This window comes from Ictalurus punctatus, chromosome 13 (assembly GCF_001660625.3).
Source record: "Ictalurus punctatus breed USDA103 chromosome 13, Coco_2.0, whole genome shotgun sequence".
Taxonomy (NCBI): Eukaryota; Metazoa; Chordata; class Actinopteri; order Siluriformes; family Ictaluridae; genus Ictalurus; species Ictalurus punctatus.
In genome coordinates this window covers 2,826,335-2,845,042 of record NC_030428.2, presented here as the reverse complement: position 1 = coordinate 2,845,042, position 18,708 = coordinate 2,826,335, and the positions used below count along the sequence as shown (strand labels likewise).

The window sequence follows — 18,708 nt, the reverse complement described above, 5'->3', positions numbered from 1 at the left end:
GAGCTCATATCAGATACTGCTCACTTTAATTCTCCAAGAACTTATCAATCACACTATTTAATCGTTTAATTTGAATTAATTATGAGTAATCTGGGCAGTATGGTTGAGTTTGGTTTCTGGAACATCAGTAGTGATGCAAGTTGTAGGTTAATTTTTGGCCTCTAGTTTGTTTGCAGGGTCAGTTCTGGATCAAAGTCTACGTTGAGAGTTTGTCATGTCACTGATCACTAACATCACTGGGTCCATTTTTATTCTTTTTGTTTTTGCCTTTGACTTCGTTGTTCAATTTTTTCCAAGGTAATTGAAATGTTTGTGTGGAACGTTACAGGTACCGTTTCTCCAAAGCATTAGTCAAACTTCCTGTTTGATGCTGACCTCACATCCTTATATAATGTGGCACATTAATAAAGTTATGTTATTCCTATCAAGCAATTTCACTACAAGGGCTTAGTAACAAGTTTGACCTCCACTCGCCCAGTTTACCTGATGTCTCGATATAACTGAATTCACTCTAATATCGGCATCCCCGATAACAACAAAGCTATCGGGTTTTTCCTTAAAAGGACACACATGGTCACTCATCTACTGGAACATAGGCTGAATATCAATGACAAATTTGTCCACGTTCTCTCTCTGTTTAACCCCCGGAAGAAAGTCACTCTCAGCAAAATATTTCTCCAATCAGTGGCTTTTCCTAGAATCGCAGCATTGCAGTGAAAAAGACAACACTAGAGCAGCCCAATGATATATACTCGGATCATTCATGAGTGCCATAAATAGGAAATTACAAATCCATCATCCGAAACGGAAACACTGAGCCACGGGCTGAAAAACTGTATTTCAATGTTAACCTCTGATTGAATGCATTTAGCCATTTTTATAAATGCACCAACCAAAATGAAATGACCAAAAGTCTGTTCCTAGAGGTGTTCCCCAATGTAAAGCCCAAAGTTCATTCTGTTTGTCAGTAATTAACCATAAGACCAAACATAAACCCCAAACCGCCTTCCTCTCTCCTCTTTCATACAAATTATTCTTTCATTGAAGATTCACTCACCTGCCAGGTTTAGTTACTGAAGTTATATAATAATCACTGGTCTTTCTGGAAGTAGCTGCTTGGGCATGAGAAGGTATGAACTTAAAAGTTTGCTATCGATCGTAATATATAAGTATATATTTTATTATACCTTTCACTAAACATGTGCTTCACATACAGATCTCTGGAAAGCTCTACCAAAGTTTCCAGAGAAACTATCTTCCAGGTTGAAGTTTGAAGATAAAGGGCTTCAACATAGACAAAGTTCTACACAAAATCCGCAGAGATGTCCTCTGTTCTCCGCTTATGTATTGTACATCACCACCAGCCCCTGCGCATAATGGGCACACGAATGCTGACATCAGAACGTGTGGGGTTTGCGCCCATCAGGAGTCATGAGCTCAAGGACCCGGTTCCACCTGCCCTGCTATCTTTCAAGGACCCACGAGCATTCCAGTCCAAGAGCTGGTGGGAACTAATACGAGCGCTTGGGGTTTTTAGACTCTGCTCTTACCCTGTGCTGGTCAATAACTGTGGCAAGGTGAGTGTTGCTAATCTCAGATACGATTCCCATTTCTTTCCATTTCATACAGTTTGGTGCAGTCAGCAAAAGATGGTTGTGGCTGACGCACATTGGATCATAATGGAGGCAAAAGTGCAGCAGCTTCTATTTGAATGAACATATTTACCATTTTATTGGCAAAAGCATATATGAACAAACACATATAATAACTAAATAACTGGTCACTTGGATACTTAGCTGCTCCTTGACCAACTGTGTTTCAGTGCATCATTAGTACACACACATACCAACGCGGACAGAATACATTCTAAATGTACTTAATATGTACAGTCCCCACTGAAACTCCTGGAACAGCAAGGCCAGTTCATTTGTTTGTGTTATGTACCAAAGACATTTGGGTTTGAGATCAAAAGATGGATATGAGATATTTGGATTTCAGCTTTTATTTCCTGGTATTGGCCAGTCTTCCCCCTGGTAAAGTCCTGTGTAGTGTGTTTTGGATCGTTGTCTTGCTGCATGATGATGTTCCTCCTGATTAATTTGGATGCATTTCTCTGTAAATTGGCAGACAAAATGTTCCTGTAAACTTCTGAATTCATTCTGCTGGCACCATCAACAGTTACATCGTCAATAAAGATTAGTGAGACTGTTCCAGAAGCAGCTATAAAAGCCCAAGCCATGACACTACCTCCACCATGCTTGACTAGTAGATCCTTTCAAAAGATTAACTTTTGTTGAGGTTAATCTTGTTTCCCAAGCTTTTACATTTATCAGACACCCTTATCCAGAGCAGCTTATATTTTTTTAACGTATATGTCTGAGTAAGTTAAGGGCTCAATGGTAGTGGCTTAGCAGTACTAAGGTTTGAACTACTGACCTTCCAATCAGTAGCCCAGCATCTTAACCACTGAGCTACCACTGCCCTCCTTTTGTGGCTCATCGCTGTATTTCTTTGCAAAAAGTTGCATCTTGTGGTGTGGCCTCTATATTTCTAAATCTTCTTTGAATGGTGGATTGTGTTATCTTCACACCTGGCCTGTGAAGGTTGTTGGTGATGTCACTAGCTGTTACAATGTTTCTGTCATTAACTGCTGTTATGTGTTTTCCTTGGCTGACCTGTTCCATGTCTGGTTGTTAGTACACCAGTGGTTTCTTTCTTTTTCAGGACATTCCAAATTGGCTATGTATTGGCTATGCCCAATGTTTGTGCAATGGCTTTTCTCAGCTTCAAAATGGCTTGCTTTTCTCCCATAGACAGCTCTCTGGTCTTCATGTTGGTTTATCCTTTTTAACAACAAATGCAGCCTTCACAGATGAAACCTAGGGCTCAAACCAAAAGTAGACATGTAGAGCTATTACTTCTTTAAACAATCAATTTAACAGGACACACCTGGGCAGCAAGAATCACCCAGGCTTGGGGAATAACGGAATACATGTAACAGCGTTGTGTAATCAGGCTACAAAAAACTGGTAACTGTAATCCATTACGGTTACGTCAAAAAACAAAGTAATCAGATTACAGGTACATTTAGTAAAAAAATGGGAATATTATCAGGATTACAATTTTTTTCATTTAAAACCAAAGAAATGAATCGTTTGACATAACACAATATAGACAGCTGCTTGATTATAGTTCTGGTTCTCTCTTGCCAGTCGTGCCTCACATCAGCAAACTCCTATATATGTGCAAATAAAGTATGTGCTTATGGTCTAATACTGCAACATGTGTGCGCATGTTTGCACTGCTTTAACCCCTATCTGTAATTCCCACATTCTTGCAGTAACTATTGACTAAATTCTGCCTCTCGACCATTAGTCTACTCTCAGCGAATGCACAAAGGTGACGCGCTGTTGTGTACGGCCTCAAACAGTTGCTTGACAATAGCAGTAACTGACATCTGTCCTGAGTCGAAACAATGCCCACGGCCATATAAGGTCATTTTTAATTTCATGTTATCACATTGCTTCGTAGTACATGGCCATTCAAATGTGTAAATGATGGCAGAAGGTACACTCGTGGCATCTAATATTTTATTTTATTCCACGGACATTCAGAAGAACGTAGTAAAAATTTTAAATGTGGGCAGAGTGAAACCAAATATAAATATATATATATTTATTTGATGCTAATAATGTTTTTTTTTCCCCCCAGTGTATTTCTGCATTCATAGTAACACTGTTTTGAAGGCTATTAAGACCCAAAAAGTCCTCTTTTTGGAAAACCAGAATATGGTCACCCGATAGCTTTTGTGATGTAATGTTACCTGCATCAGAGACAGTGATCTTTTATTTATTTATTTATTTATTTATTTATATTTATTAAAACAAATCCAAACAATGAACATGTTTTAAGCTCTAAATAAAAGTATTTAGATCATATTGCTTTTCTCTTGACTTTATTTACATACGTGACCTTGAAGTAATCCAAAAAATAATCAGATTACTTTCATATTGTGGTACTTGGATTATGTTACTGATTACATTTTTTATGAAGTCATTTGTAACTGTAATGGAATATTTTTTAAGTAACCCCCCCACCCCAACCCTAACCCTGGAACCCAAACCCAAATGTTTTCAACATATAGCAAAAAAACAACAACAGATTTTGGAGTTCCAATACATTGAGTACAAACCTCAGAGTCTAGTATATGTCAAATTTCATGCATGTCCTGCTTTCTCAAAGCTTATGTCGTTTACACGGGCCGTCTTGGGCAAACGAGTTTTCGCCATGGTTCTTCGGCCATTTGTGTACGCTCAGTTTGTTGCTGGGGAAACAGAGAGTGAGATTGCAGTGTCCATGGAGAAGATGAACTCGCAGGGACTACATCCCATGTTGGCTGTTCCCATTGAAGAGGATCTAGGAGAAAGCTCTGGGTAGTAAATGGAAATAATACATAACTACATAATTCCATTAAGAAAGAAAGGGGCTAGAAATAGACAGCGCATGACTGACATTTCTAATGTTGCAACATAAACAGAGAGAAGAAGTACGATGACAACTTGGCGGCCATGTTGGAGTGTGTTCACATGTCTCACAGTAACGCTTGGAGCAAAGATCCCATGATGCAGCTGAAGATCACTGCCTTGGTCAGCCCTGAGCTTTGTGTAGGTGACTGATATCAGATATCATGATGTTAGCAAGACCAATCAATTTGCATCATGGTGTTGTTTATTCATGATTTCTGTGCATGCTTACTAAAGATGGCTGGTCGTAATATTAAATGGGAGGGGAAAAAATTCTACTACTTATCACTAACTTGCTGTTAATATTATGAAACCATAGGGTTAGCCTTATAGCTCAATGTAGAGTCTCAATGTAGGCCTTAAACTATTACACATAGGAACACACACTCATTGAAAAAGAGATAGGCAGCACAATTAATTTGTACTGTCCCAAATAGTAACCAGTTATGCGTGCTTCTCTGTGTCTGTCATTAGTCCTTTTGTGTAATTTGTATTTTCATGTGTTTATTTACTTCTAGTTTCTCCTCCAAAGGTATTTAGAAAAATGAATAGTAGAGAAAGTAATCCACCTTGTTTATGTTTATTACACCCGTTATTGAATTACATGTGCCTTCTCAGTCACGGCTGATTACATCTTATGGATGTGTCTGTGAGGCAAGCTTAAATAATTGAGCTTAAACTACCTCGCACATATGATACAACTGCTAACAATAGAATCTATATTCTGGGCTTGACAGAATTCAGCCCCAGCCTCTATTTCATACTTGTATTTTTGATTGGTGCAATCATTACTGGTTCCACAAAAGTAAACAATAATCTGCAGTATTTATTAACATCAAATAAGACAATATGGATTTTAAAAGCCTTGATAGCCCTAGTGCTTACTGTAATGGCTATTTACTGCCTTGTTATATGTTGTGACAACATTTAGGTTAAGCTGACTTCCTTGCTGAAGAAACAACATTATGATCTTGACCTCTTGGTTAGAGCTTTGGACAGAGAGGTACAAATGCTTATGAATTTATTATCTTATTCCTCTGTTCCATATTTATAAGAAATCATCAAAGCCAGTAAACGTTTGATTCATGTTGCATGTTTTTGGATCCTTCTTTCTCCAACCAGGCTGTTACATTTCCTGGGCTCAGTGAAACTGAAAACACACATTTTCTACTTGGACTCAACAGACTGAACCAAATTGGAGAGGTACCAAACTTCAAGACATTTAAACTTAAACTGTCTTAAAACAGTAATGAAAAAATGCCAGTACAATAAACAAGTCATTGTTTTTTTTCTCAATAGGCAAGTGTTAACAAAGTCAGAGTTCTAGTGGATGCTGAGTACACGTACATGAATCCTGCGCTCTCTCTTGTCACCATGGCCATGATGAAGAAGTTCAATCGGGATAGTGCCTGGATCTGGAACACATACCAGTGCTACCTGAAGGCTAGTTGTCATTGAATTAGAAAGTGCAGTTTATACACTTCCTTCTCCTTCCACCTCCCAAAAACATCCCAAATTGCATCTACGTGTGAATGTGTGTGCTTGGTGGTATCCCATTCAGGTTGTTTCCGTGACTCATACCCAAAGTTCCCCAGATGCCCCCCCCCAGGATTCACTATGACCCTGACAAGGATATAGTGGTTACTGATGAATGAATGAATGAATGAATGACTGAATGAATGAATGATGCTCTCCCATCTCTTACCAGGAGTCCAGAGACCTTGTTTTTGATGCTATCCATCTGTCTGTGGACCAGTCTTTTTGCCTTGGGGTTAAACTTGTCCGAGGTGCATACATGGACAAGGAGAAAAAGCTGGCTCACAAGGAAGGACGAGAAGATCCCATTCACCAGTCCTGGGAGCACACAAATAATAGGTGAATGAAGTCAGAATAGAAGAATCTAGAAATGTCCTACCCTCTGGTTTCTATTTTCATGCTGTTGCAACTTTTGAATGCAGCTACAACGGGTGTCTGGAAGTGATACTTAACCTGATTTCCCAGCAGCCTGACCGTTACAAGATCATTGTAGCAACTCACAATGAAGAATCGGTTAGAAAGGCAGTGACATGGTATGGCATAATGTACACACGTTTATGGTTATTATGAGGGTGCATGATGTCTTCTTGCTAGAGTGACTAACTATTGTCAGCATTGCTGTCATATTTGAATTTGTTCTTGAATAAGAAGAGTTCAAAGTATTATGGAAATATTTAGTTCTGTGACTTAAAAAAAAACAAAAAACGTTTGTGCGGGAGAATACAATTAATCTCTTTTTCAGGATGACCGAGTTAGGGATTGCTAGAGATGGCGGTTCAGTGTGTTTCGGTCAGCTTCTGGGCATGTGCGATCATGTGTCTCTCACTCTAGGTAAATATCATCATTTACTTCTAATATATAAGAAATAAACCAAGATGCCCAGTGCTGTTATGGGAAAATAATTAGTGATAGGGTGGTGTGATGAAACCAATTTATTGTTAAAATAATTACAATACATACATGCATAAATACAATAATTACCAAAGTTAATTATTTTTAAGTGCCGTTCCTCTTATACTACAGCAATTTTCCAACAAATTACAATGTTAATATGATACTTAAAGAACGACACATCATATATATATATTAAAAAAAAAAAAATTTGTAGTTACTTTTAACGCAAGGGAATATCCAAAAGCAATTTGGTTCCCATTATTACAGCTGACACTGGAGACTCCTTCCAAAAATATAAAATGATTGTCTCCTTATGGAAATCATACGTTTTTACACCCACATTTTAATTCATTTATTATTAAGCTTTGATTTTATGGAGCCATATACGTCCCTGTGAATGACTCGTTACTACAGAAACGATAACATATTAGACTGAACACATTAATATAAACCTGTGATTTGAATTACAGCTGGAACTTCTGTCAGATTCATATGACCAATCGGGTTTGAGAATTATTCTTTAAACGCTGGTGCTAATATACTTATTAAGCTTTTATATTTCTTTCTTTCTTTTTTATTTTCTTTTTTTTTTTTAACTATTTGACTTCCCTCCAGCTCAGCAGGGTTTCTCAGTGTATAAGTCGGTGCCTTATGGTTCAGTGGATGACACTCTGCCTTATCTGGTTCGGCGGGCTCAGGAGAATCGCACCGTACTGCAAGGGATCCGCAAAGAGAGAGACCTGCTGAAGCAAGAGCTACGTCGTAGAGCCCGGGAGAAGATCACTCAAGCCAAGTAGAGAGAGGGAGAAAGAACAATAACAAACAATTGGAGAAGTGAAGCGTCTGCAGTATGAATGTGGTTTGTTGGTAGTTATGATAGCTATAGAAAGGTGTTGGCTTAACTGATGTATTGAGCTGAATTAAAAGCAGGTTAAGTAATGATTAATTGGTAAAATAGAAAAAGAAAAAAAACATGATTTTATGATGAGTGTAATGATCTGCTTTATTAAGCAACAAAGACTGCATAGGTATCTTTTGTTGTGTTATTTTCATGTGGTATTTTCCTACGTACCTCTGCATTAAGTGTGCTTCAGTCTGTCGTACTTCATCAGCTTGCAGACTTCTGAATGTTTTTTTCCTCAGAGATAATTTACTCCATAGGATTTGTTTACCTAGCCGTTCACCTTTTACATCACCAAATGGAGAGAAAAGGAGAGGAGCGGTCTATAGCCATTATCACCTGCTCTTTAATGACTTTCAGCACTACAGCCAGTTCACTCCCATTCAAAACCTGTTCTTGAGCAAATGGGCCTGGACTCTGTTACTCTGCAGGATAACAAATATACTGATGATAAAATTAAGTTCCATCAAAGGAAGAAATGAAAATAGGAGCAGTAAAAACAGAACGCTAAAACAGCAACAGGAAATCCATGACAAGTCGTTCCTTTCAGTACATTGTGTGAGCGCTCTTTACAGCCACCTCTACTTGACAGCCCCGGGGTAGGGAACTGAAACTCTTTTGAATCTTAAAGAAGTTATTGAGCAGCAGAATGCACAGTTGTGCTACGTTCTCAACATATGCATCTCCTCGTATGATCCAGAGTCACACACTGGTAGTCCAGGATCCAGGATTGGATCTTTGAGATATCTTTAATCCTTGTCTGCACAATGACACAGGAAACGGTGGAGCACCTTTACTGGGACACGACATGCCAGCCTGAATGAAGCATTCCAGTTCACTCGCCTTACTTCTCATGACATACGGAGTATTATGGAGTATGTAAGAAAAAATGTAGCCCTTTCTCTGAGTTCCGCAACTTGTAAATGAAGAGAATTAATGGAATTTTATATGTGTGTAATATACATCGTCAAACGGTACAATGTAATGTCTCAGTATCTGTAATGAATCAGTGTCTTTCTTTAAAAATACACACAAAAATCTACAGTGGGGCCCAATAGTCTGAGCTCACTAGTGAAAATGCATTCTTTTCAAATTTAATACAAAATATTTCTTATATTTTTAGCAACTGGAGTGAAAAGCAGAATTTCTTAGTATGTGGTATGCCACCTTTTGCTTTAATGCTGGTATGGGATGCCATAAGCTTGTGTAAAATCTGTCAATCCATGTTCAGATCCATCGGTGCGTTGTCTGAACAAGTGCTGCTTTCTTTGTTTTATTTATTTTATTTTATTTTTTTTCAAAATTCTAAAACTTTCTCTTTGTTCCAGTTTTAAATAGAAAACACCCAGATTTTCAATGTGGTCTCAGACATTTGGACCACACTGTATAACTATAGATGTTTCATTCCAAAAAAAAAAAAAAAAAAAAAAGGTGTTACTTTTCTCATCTGTATATACAAATTGAAGGATTCCAAGTAGAACTATGGGAAATTATACACTGTATTGCGAAACTTTTGTGTACACCTGAGCTTAAGACTCATATGTGCTTTCTGAACATCCCATTCCAGATTTAGTCCCTCTCTGACATTATAATAACCTCCACTCTTCTGTGAAAGCTTTCCACTAGATTTTGGAATGTGGCTGTGGGAATTTGTGATCATTCAGCCACACGAGCGTTAGGCACTGATGTTGTGCGAGGAGGACTGTGGTTCAGTCAACATTTAAGTTTATCCCAAAGGTGTTCATTGGGGTTGAGGTCAAGGCTCTGCGCAGGACTCTCGAGTTCTTCCACTCCATCCTTGGTTCATCATGTCTTCATGGAGCTTGCTTTGTGCACAGGGGCATTGTCATGCTGTGGAACATGTTTGTTCCAATGTAGGGAAATTGTAATGTTATAGCATACATAGACATTCTATATAATTGTACCCTTCTAACTTTGTAACAAATGGGTGTGATGGTCAGGTGTCCACATACTTTTGGCCATATAATGTATAATGAGAACTGTGAATTTGTTCTAGATATTAGAAATTACAAGCCAGAGATTATGTGAGAACATTCACAGCACTCTTTGTGCATTCATTTATTCATTCATCTGTAGAGAGTAACTCTATCCTTGTCAGGGTTGTGGTGAATCTGGAGCCCATCCTGGGAACACTAGGTGTGAGGTGGGAATACATCATGGATGGGATGTCAATCCATTACAAGGCATCATTTACACACACACACACACACACACACACACACACACACACACACACACACACACACACACACACACACACACACACACACACACACACACACACACACACACACACACACACACACACACACACACACACACACACACACACACTGTTTCATACCTAGAGGCAATTGTTGTGTTTTTGGAAGGTTGGAGGACACTGGAGAACCCAGGAAACATGCAAAACCCTGATGCTGTGAAGTAGCCAAACTACCTGCTGCTTAGCACATGGATGTTTTACTTGAATAGATGGTTTCGGTGCAAATATTTTACTTCCTTTTTTTTGTCAATCTTTATGATGTCACATGTTTACCATGATTTAAAGAACATTGCTAATGTTTATTTTAATATAAACTGGAAGACTGCGTCAGTGTTTTCTGTATGAAAGTGTATATCGAATTCATTTTCTTAGATGAATTTATAAAGGTATATTTATATAAGTACATTAGTGTTATTTTTTATTTTGTTTGTTCATATGTTGTGATTCTTCAGTCGTAAAATAAACAGAAAGGAAATGTTTAAAACATTTTATTTGCTAGATTCAGCGTACAGATGTTTTTAAAATAAGTCAAAAATTATACATTTGATTCATCTATCCTGAAAGCAAAAATAAAATCTAAATCCATCACATAAGAGTTTTAATGCTGTAGCCTATAAACTGTTTATGTCAGCAGAAGAATTCCTTCATCTAATTTCTAACATTCTGTGTCACTTCTCAAAATGCAGGCCTTCCTCCAAGGTCTAAGTAGGACCCCTGGCTGTTAGCATGTACATGTTGGGGCTGTCTGTAAATGTGTCTGAGCTGTAAATGAAAGGAGGATCTGGGGTCCTGACACAGGCGGAGAGGATAGGAAGGAAATGGGTTATAGAGCGAAGTAGCAGAAGAGGGCAGGGTATTATCTAATGAAGGGAGAAGGGAAGAGTGCAGTACCATATCAGGAAGGTAGGGGGCAGTTGGATTGAGCTGAGAAAAGGACCCTATCTCTGATGGAGCTACTGGAGGATATGCAGTGGAAGTGGCAGGGTACTGTGTATGGGTTGATCCTTGTGGAATGGGGTGGTTTTGTAATGCTGAATGTGGAAGAAGTGCAGCTGTAGAAGCTGTCATAGGAGCAAAGGACTGTGGTGGGATTTGAGAAGAGTTTGCACACTGGGGAGGGATATGAGGAAAAGTGGAGGTTGAGAATGACTGGGGCATAGTTGTATGGACCTGGGATATATTTGGAAGAGCTTGGACAACCTGAGAAGATCCAATAGTTGGCACTGCTACATTCTGGAGAGGAGGGGGACGAGATGGGATGGAAGTGGGTAAGGGATAAGATATGTGAGAGGTTTGAGTTGAGTTAGAAATGGACCCAGGGATGACATGTGTGGGCAGAGATGCAGGCAGAGAAGAGAGAGACGATGCAGGGATTTGATTGACTGTGGGGTTGGAAAAGACTTGTGAACGGGTTCCATTTATAGAATTGGAGGACATTTGAGTGAAGGATCCAGTTGCTGAATTTGTCAGGTTTTGGTATGATGAAGGATTCATATGAGAAGTTGCAGATGATAGGAATGAGTAAGATGCAAGGGTTTGTACAGGCAAAGAGGTTGAAGAATTTGTATTGCCAGTCTGCGGTGGGAAAGGAAACGCAGTGGTGTTGCTATCCTGATCTGATGGGGTATTTAGAGGAGTGGAGGTGGATTCTGGGATAGAATTAAAGGGGAAAGTTGTTGGGATTTGATTTGGATCTGGATGTCCATTTGCGTGTGCCACCGGAGGAAATGGAAAGGCAGTTTGGGATAAGATTTGGGATGGGGGAGTAGTGGAATCTGGATTGTTGGAGGATTGAACTGGTGGAAAGGGGAAGGCAGTTGGCGTGGACTCTTGGACATCAGAGGGGGTAGAATTGGAGGAAGCCAAACCACCAATAGCCTGGCTCTGAGCTGTGTCAACAGAAAGACCAGGAGCACAACTGTTGATGGACTGGCAAGGAGGTTGAGGAAGAGAATGGAAGGGTGGGTTTGTAGGTGTGTGAGGGCTTAGGTTTTCTTGCGATGGAAGAATGGAGTGGTAGGAGGAAGAAGGCAATTGTGGAGAAGAGGATGCGTGACAGATGGAGATATGTGTAGAATCTTGGGGAGAGGTAGAGGAAGAGGTGATTGGAGAAGAGGATTCCAGGGTAGGATAGTGAGATGAAACTATGGAAGAATAATCTTGCACAGATGTTGGATTGGAATGAGAGGATGGTAGATCAATCTGAGTGGAGGACAAAGATGAATAGAGGGATGTAGGCTGTGATAGAGGCACTGATAGATGAGTTGAGGGTGTAATTGAAGGAGCTGCAAATGTGGTGTATGAGGAAAGACCTATCATCTGGCTAGACCTGAAAAAAAGTGACATAGTTAAAAGGTTGACATTTCACTGGTAGTTTTTTTTTTTCATTCACATAATTCATTAAATTGTTTTAAAGCAGCTTATGACTATAGTTTGCACTCACCCATCAAGTAATCCATTGTTCACCTCATTATTTGAGGTCGACTGAGGTTGGTTCTCTATGGAATTTGGAATCTCTGAAATATCAGGCATCTGGTTCATCTGGGAACTCAGAAATACTTGACCAGAGCTATGCTGCTGTACTGTCTGCTCGGGTAAAGATGGCACATCAGAACAGAAGCCTGAATCAGACAGAGACAGAGTGGTGCTTTCCAGTCCCATGGGCTGTGGTAACACCTCGGTGGAATCACATGGGTCACATGATTCTGGTGGAAAGACAGAAAAACAAGGAGTTACAGAAATAACTAATCAGTCTATTTGGTGTCTCTTTTGAATAATCCTAAGTGAGTTTGGTTACCTATGTCTAAAGGTTCGTCTTGGTTGGGTTGGTTTAATTTCCTCTTTTGCCTTGCATCTCTTTGTCTGAAATGAAAAAAGGATATGATTATTAATGACGTGGTGGTCCGCAAGCATTTTGTATAAATGATGCTTGTCCATTGACATGGATTAACTTACTTCTTGCTGTTCATGCCATTCTCCCTGAAACCTTTGGCAAAGGGATTGGAATTGATCTTCAGTTCAGTTATCTAAGAAAACACAGAAAATCACAGAAATTTTTGCAAGTACTGATAAAGTTAGCTGATCTCTTCTTGTGTTTTGTACCCAACTGTGCATAACTAATTACACACTCGATGTAAAGTCTGACATTTATTTATTTATACCCTGTTGTTCTGGTAGGCTGTAACAGTGATGAACTGGGTCTCAGGGAAGGTGAAGGTGTGTTGAGCTCCACCCCACATCATCACATCTCTGGTTTCAACCACATGCACTCGTGCTTGGTACTTGTGCAGGGAATGCAGAATGATCTGGTGGACAGAGATTTCAAAAAAGGAAGGTGAAAATACTTGTTGATGGTACGATTAACCTTTACTTGCTTAGAACTAGATTCACGGATAAAATATAAATACACTACAATGAGCATGTATATACTCACATATCCTTGTCCGTCTAGTGTGTTGTTGGTGAGTTTGGCTCGGTGGAAAGATATGGTTCGGTTCTGCCAGTGTTCCCCAGTTGCAGGAGAGTCTGGGTGGATGAACACCCTGTCAGGAAGTCGAGCTTCAGCGCCTCCCACCACCTGCCAATTGTCATCTTGGAAACGATAGCGAAAGGAGTCTACAGGTATGATGTCCAGGAGTAGGATGTAACGCAGAGATGGGTTTAAGCCGGACACCTTTACTTTCAGCTGAGGAAACATCCGTCTGGTGGAGAAAAATAAACATATAATTGTTTAACAATACTAAGCTCATTTATTCATCTTCAGTAAGCACTATATCCTGGTCAAGGTTGTGGTGGATCCTGAGCTTATCGCGGGAACTTAACTTGGGACATAACAACGCTCATGCCAAGTACTTTGCACATATTTCTATGTGAACATTTATGTACACAACATAAAGAGTACTTAAATGAATAATACCATTTTATTTGATTTATTTCTGAAGGAATGTTCAAAACGTTAACAAATTCGGCACAGGACATCTTTAAAAAATATAACGTACGACAGTACGAGAATGCAAACGCGATACTAAGAACCAAGTCTATTTTCCATAGTGCTGAAATGAATTGTACTCCATGAACTGATTTCACAGCTTTCATGTTGATTTATGCATCAAATAAAAAAAAAAGAAAAGAAAAAAATGCACTACCTGCCCTTCTTGGTGATGATCATCTCTGTGCCTACGGTGCTAAACTGTTTCCATAGCGATACATTTTCCAGCTCTATCTTTATAATGTCTTCAGATTTCCCAAAGTTATCTCTTTTTGCTGGGTGTGGGGGTAGCAGATGAGGAGGCAGGCTTCGGGCCGCCATGTCACACGATGTAGGGTACAGGGGCACGTGGGCTGGTGGCTCTCGATCTGGAGGGCAGAGCAATGACAATATATCATGCGTAGAATCAGCACTAGAATCTGGCACAGTTTACTCCTGTATATCAACCATTTCATCTGACGATCAGATTTCAGCCTTCTCCTATCTGAACTGTTCACAGCCTACTAAATCATTTGACACATAAGCTGTATGAAGAGCAGTAAATGGTTCTGAATTCCAGTGATACATTACAAGACTGGCACATTTTATTGTCCTTCATTCAGCATATTTATCTAATTGCTTAGTAGGTTGAAGGCTGCTCTAACATACTCGATCATTCCCCTAAACAGTTTATTATTCTTCATTCAGCTTATCAGCTAATCATCGAAAACTGTCTTACAGCAGTCTTCCTTTATCTGACATCTTCAGATGCTACTAAATAATCCTGTTTGAATTAACCAAGATCAGTTAATAATTAATATCAGTTATTTAGGCAGCACACACACACAGCGATCAGTAAATGGAGCACTTGGGAATGTGTGGCAGAAATTTCCCTTTTATTTCCCTTTCATTTAAATTCAGTGTTACACATTCAGTTTCTTCTTTGGCTCATCTGCTCATCTGATTCTAGAATTTGCTAATCCTTCAATAGTTATTTCTTATTTAATGGCCACTTCGTTTGTCTTTAAACGAAAAAACACTCTTACCCCGATAGCAGCAGTCTCCACGTCTTTGTGCTGCAAGTGCTAAAGTGGGATACATCTCTACTCCCAGCATCCTCTTGCCTGTCTTTCTTTCCCTTTTAGAACTTCAGTAAATCCTTTCCCGTGTCAAATCTTCCAACTTATCTCGAATGTCTTAACATCGTCTTATGCTTCAGTATCTTATTCTCGTGGTCTGGTCTTGCTTCTTGTAACAGCCAGTGGCTCTGTTTCTCTGTGTTATATAGGTGAGTGTGTATTAGCATATCAACCAAATGGCAAAGTTTTCACACTCCCTCCCTTTGCTTGAGTCTCCATAAGGCCTGTAAGGACCACACTCTTGTCTTTTGCATACGGTTTAAACAAAAAAACACACACACTCACGTGCACATGCATGCAAATTTCTATAATCTCAAACAATTGGGATTACTAACACCAACAAACAACCCAGTATGGAGCAGTTAATCAGGTACTGTAAAATAAATGAGTAATTTAATGTAACAGGAGTCATTTACTCATGGGTAGTTTCAGCAAATAATTCTCAGTGATAACATACTAGTAACTTGTGATTTGAAATACTAGTAACCTGATATTTTGAGTGACTTATTAGAAAAGAACCTAATTTGTGGCAAAAACAGAATAGCTGACAGGTACAGGTTTGAACGATGTATTAAATACCACCTAGATAACTTGTTGGCACGGTAGACATTATGCGTTCTTCTATAAAGCTATAAGAAGTGACCTGGTAACGATCAGATTGTGTACATCAGTGGTTGTCAAAGTAGTTCACGAAGCAAAGCCAGGAAGTCCGTGATTTATAATTATTTTTTTTAAATACTCTGTTACAGTGTTACAGCTTTGTTTTAGCTATCATTTATTTTAAGTTCTTACCGATATTAAACAAACTGAATCAATCAAGACCTCAAGAACGCAAAAACAAATTGGCCTACAAATTATACAAGAAAATTAATTTAAATCGAATTAAAATGTGTGCCGTGAGTCGCAATTTCAGGAATAATAATAATAATAAAAAATCTCTATGTTTCTGATTATTTTTGTACACATATACAATGTAAAGAAAAAAAAAAAAAAACCCAAGTGTAATATTTGAACAGTTGGATTATGGTCATAAAATACATCTGTACTGAGGGGGTTTGTGGAATTTACTACATCACAGTTTATTTTTATGGTTTGTTGGTTGGACGTTTTATTATTCAAGTAAGGGTTTAACCGAATACAGAATACAGTGATAGGAAATGAAATGAGCTAAATGTAAACATGAACGTTTCGCATTTAAGGGTATCAGACATCTGACGAGATAAAATAACATTCTAAGTTTGAGCATTATTTGTAACTCCTTCTATCTTTGTCTTCCTCTGTCTCTCCGACGGAGGTGTGGAGGGCAGGGTTTTTAGATGGAAGCATGTGGCACAGTTTGGTCTTATTGCTGCAGTTTGGTCTTCTAGGTAAACACTGCAGCTCAGACATGATGTATCAACACGTCTTAGAAACAGCCTTACAATAACACCGAGCTGTAGAATAACAACCAATGAGGTGCTGGATGAAATAACAACTTCCCACAGCCATTAAGGCTTTAATAGTTTAGTCTGTTTAGTCAGGTGAATAGTTTGGAATGTATTGTTAGTCCATTTTATTCTTATTCTCCACAGTAAGCATTGAAGTGGACTTTTCGGTTTGTTGTTTTCCTGACAGATCTCAATCAAAGTACAATGAAAAATATTTGTTTTGCACAATCCTTTAGAAGATCTGTGGTAAGAATAACTTTATTTACATCCGAGGATGGGTTCCTTTTGGAATCTGGTTCATCTTGTCAGGCTGTCTCGGGGAGTTTTTCCCACCACTGTTACCTTTGGCTTGTTCATTAATTCAATTAAATTATCACAAAGCAGCGTTACAGAAATCCAGATGTAGATTTAGGTCCCTAATGAGCAAGCCAGAGGTAACAGTGGCAAGGACAGTGAGGAAAAAACCTTGAGAGGCACCAGACTCAAAAAGAACCCATCTTCTTCTGGTTGACGTGATGTATACTTCATTGTCACCAAAAGGAAATTTATTGTGGATTATATGTTGCTGCATAGACATATAACAGACAAATTGACAAATAATAATAACAGTAGAAATAATACAAATAAATCAAAACCTATTATCAAGATAAGCACTTATTAAGTGAATGTGTAGACGAGTGCCCATTCAGTGTTTTCCAAGTAAATGGTCTGCACTTATATAGCGCTTGATGCTGGTTCTCTTTCACCCATTCACACACACACACACCAATGGTAGCAGAGCTGCCATGCAAGGCACTAGTTGCCATCAGGAGCAACTCAGGGTCCAGTGTCTTACCCAAGGACACTTCAGTTAATATCTGTATACCATGTTGATATTTCTGTAAAGCTGCTTTGAGACAATGTCTATTGTAAAAAGAGCTATACAAATAAAATTGAATTGAATTGAATTGAAAAATTCAGTATGTGGAGTCACATGGTCTGGGAATCGAACCGCCAACCCTGCAATTAGTGGACAACCCACTCTACCACCTGATCCACAGCCGCCCACATGGGAGTGAATTGTCTACGTAAATGCCCAAATACTTCTAAGTCTGCATTTGAGTAATGAGTCGGTCATGTACAGGATAACCACAAGACGATGGTCACCTATATGTTTTGGGTCGAATACAATCTCCTCCATTTTCTTTGTATTCATTATAACTTATTGTTATCACACCACTCAACAAAATACGGCTTATTTACGACTGGTAGATGGTGCTAATATTGTCTTGCACATAGAGTAAACTTAAAATGGCTGTGTCATCTGAATATTTAAAAAAGTAGTTTTGTGAATGCTTACTTGAGCATTCATTTGTAAAAACGTATAAAAAGAATGGGTGAACTGACACAGCCTTGAGGGACACCTGTACTCTTTTGTTATGAAAGACAATTATTTACTTTTACACACTGAGTTCTGTCAGTTAAGAAAGAACAATACCACGTCATAATAGATGGGTTTACACTCAACTGCTTCATCTTTTTAATGAACAAGTGGGGTTGAATAGTGGCGAAAGCAGAGCTACAATCAATAAAAAGTAAACGAGCATAAGCTTTATGATTCTGTAAATGTTTCAGAATCAAGTGCTGCTAATAGCATCATCACTTCCCCTCCGTTGTCTATAGGTAAACTGTAAAGGATCTAAATGGTTAGCAACCTCTGCTTTTAACATAGACACAATGCACTTTTCAAAACATTTCATAAGCACAGACGTTAACGCGACCAGTCGGAAGTCATTAAGAGCTTAGCTATCTTTGGAACCAGTATGATCACAGCCTTTTTCCAGAGGCTAGGAACAATACTGGTATCCAAAGATTGTTGAAATATAGGGAGCCAAGCTGGGGTCAGTTCATCAGGGCCTGCCGATTTCTTGGGGCAAATGTGTTTAAAATAATAATTGATCTGGTTCGCATCACCGTTTCACTAGTGCTATTCTCAGAAATGTGGCCACACCTCTCAAATCTTAAGTAAACGTTGTTTACATCATTGGCTTTCTGTAA

General features: G+C 38.9%; 2 protein-coding genes across 2 annotated transcripts; one reads left to right on the top strand and one right to left on the bottom strand.

The window, feature by feature from the left end:
- Positions 1-971: 971 nt before the first annotated feature.
- prodh2 (proline dehydrogenase 2) lies at positions 972-10,541 on the top strand. The gene is made up of 11 exons (XM_017483002.3): positions 972-1,130; positions 1,217-1,577; positions 4,243-4,433; positions 4,538-4,664; positions 5,455-5,526; positions 5,646-5,726; positions 5,823-5,966; positions 6,232-6,398; positions 6,482-6,592; positions 6,802-6,890; positions 7,569-10,541. Exons 2-11 carry the CDS (start codon positions 1,323-1,325, stop codon positions 7,748-7,750), a joined length of 1,419 nt encoding a protein of 472 aa, XP_017338491.1. The 5' UTR covers positions 972-1,130; positions 1,217-1,322; the 3' UTR covers positions 7,751-10,541.
- A 272-nt stretch (positions 10,542-10,813) lies between these two features.
- On the bottom strand, positions 10,814-16,055 carry tbx6 (T-box transcription factor 6). The gene is made up of 8 exons (XM_017482997.3): positions 15,152-16,055; positions 14,284-14,494; positions 13,572-13,839; positions 13,300-13,443; positions 13,094-13,164; positions 12,936-13,000; positions 12,582-12,843; positions 10,814-12,467 (listed from the first exon to the last, which is right to left on the bottom strand). Exons 1-8 carry the CDS (start codon positions 15,219-15,221, stop codon positions 10,814-10,816), a joined length of 2,745 nt encoding a protein of 914 aa, XP_017338486.2. The 5' UTR covers positions 15,222-16,055.
- Between the last annotated feature and the right edge of the window lie 2,653 nt (positions 16,056-18,708).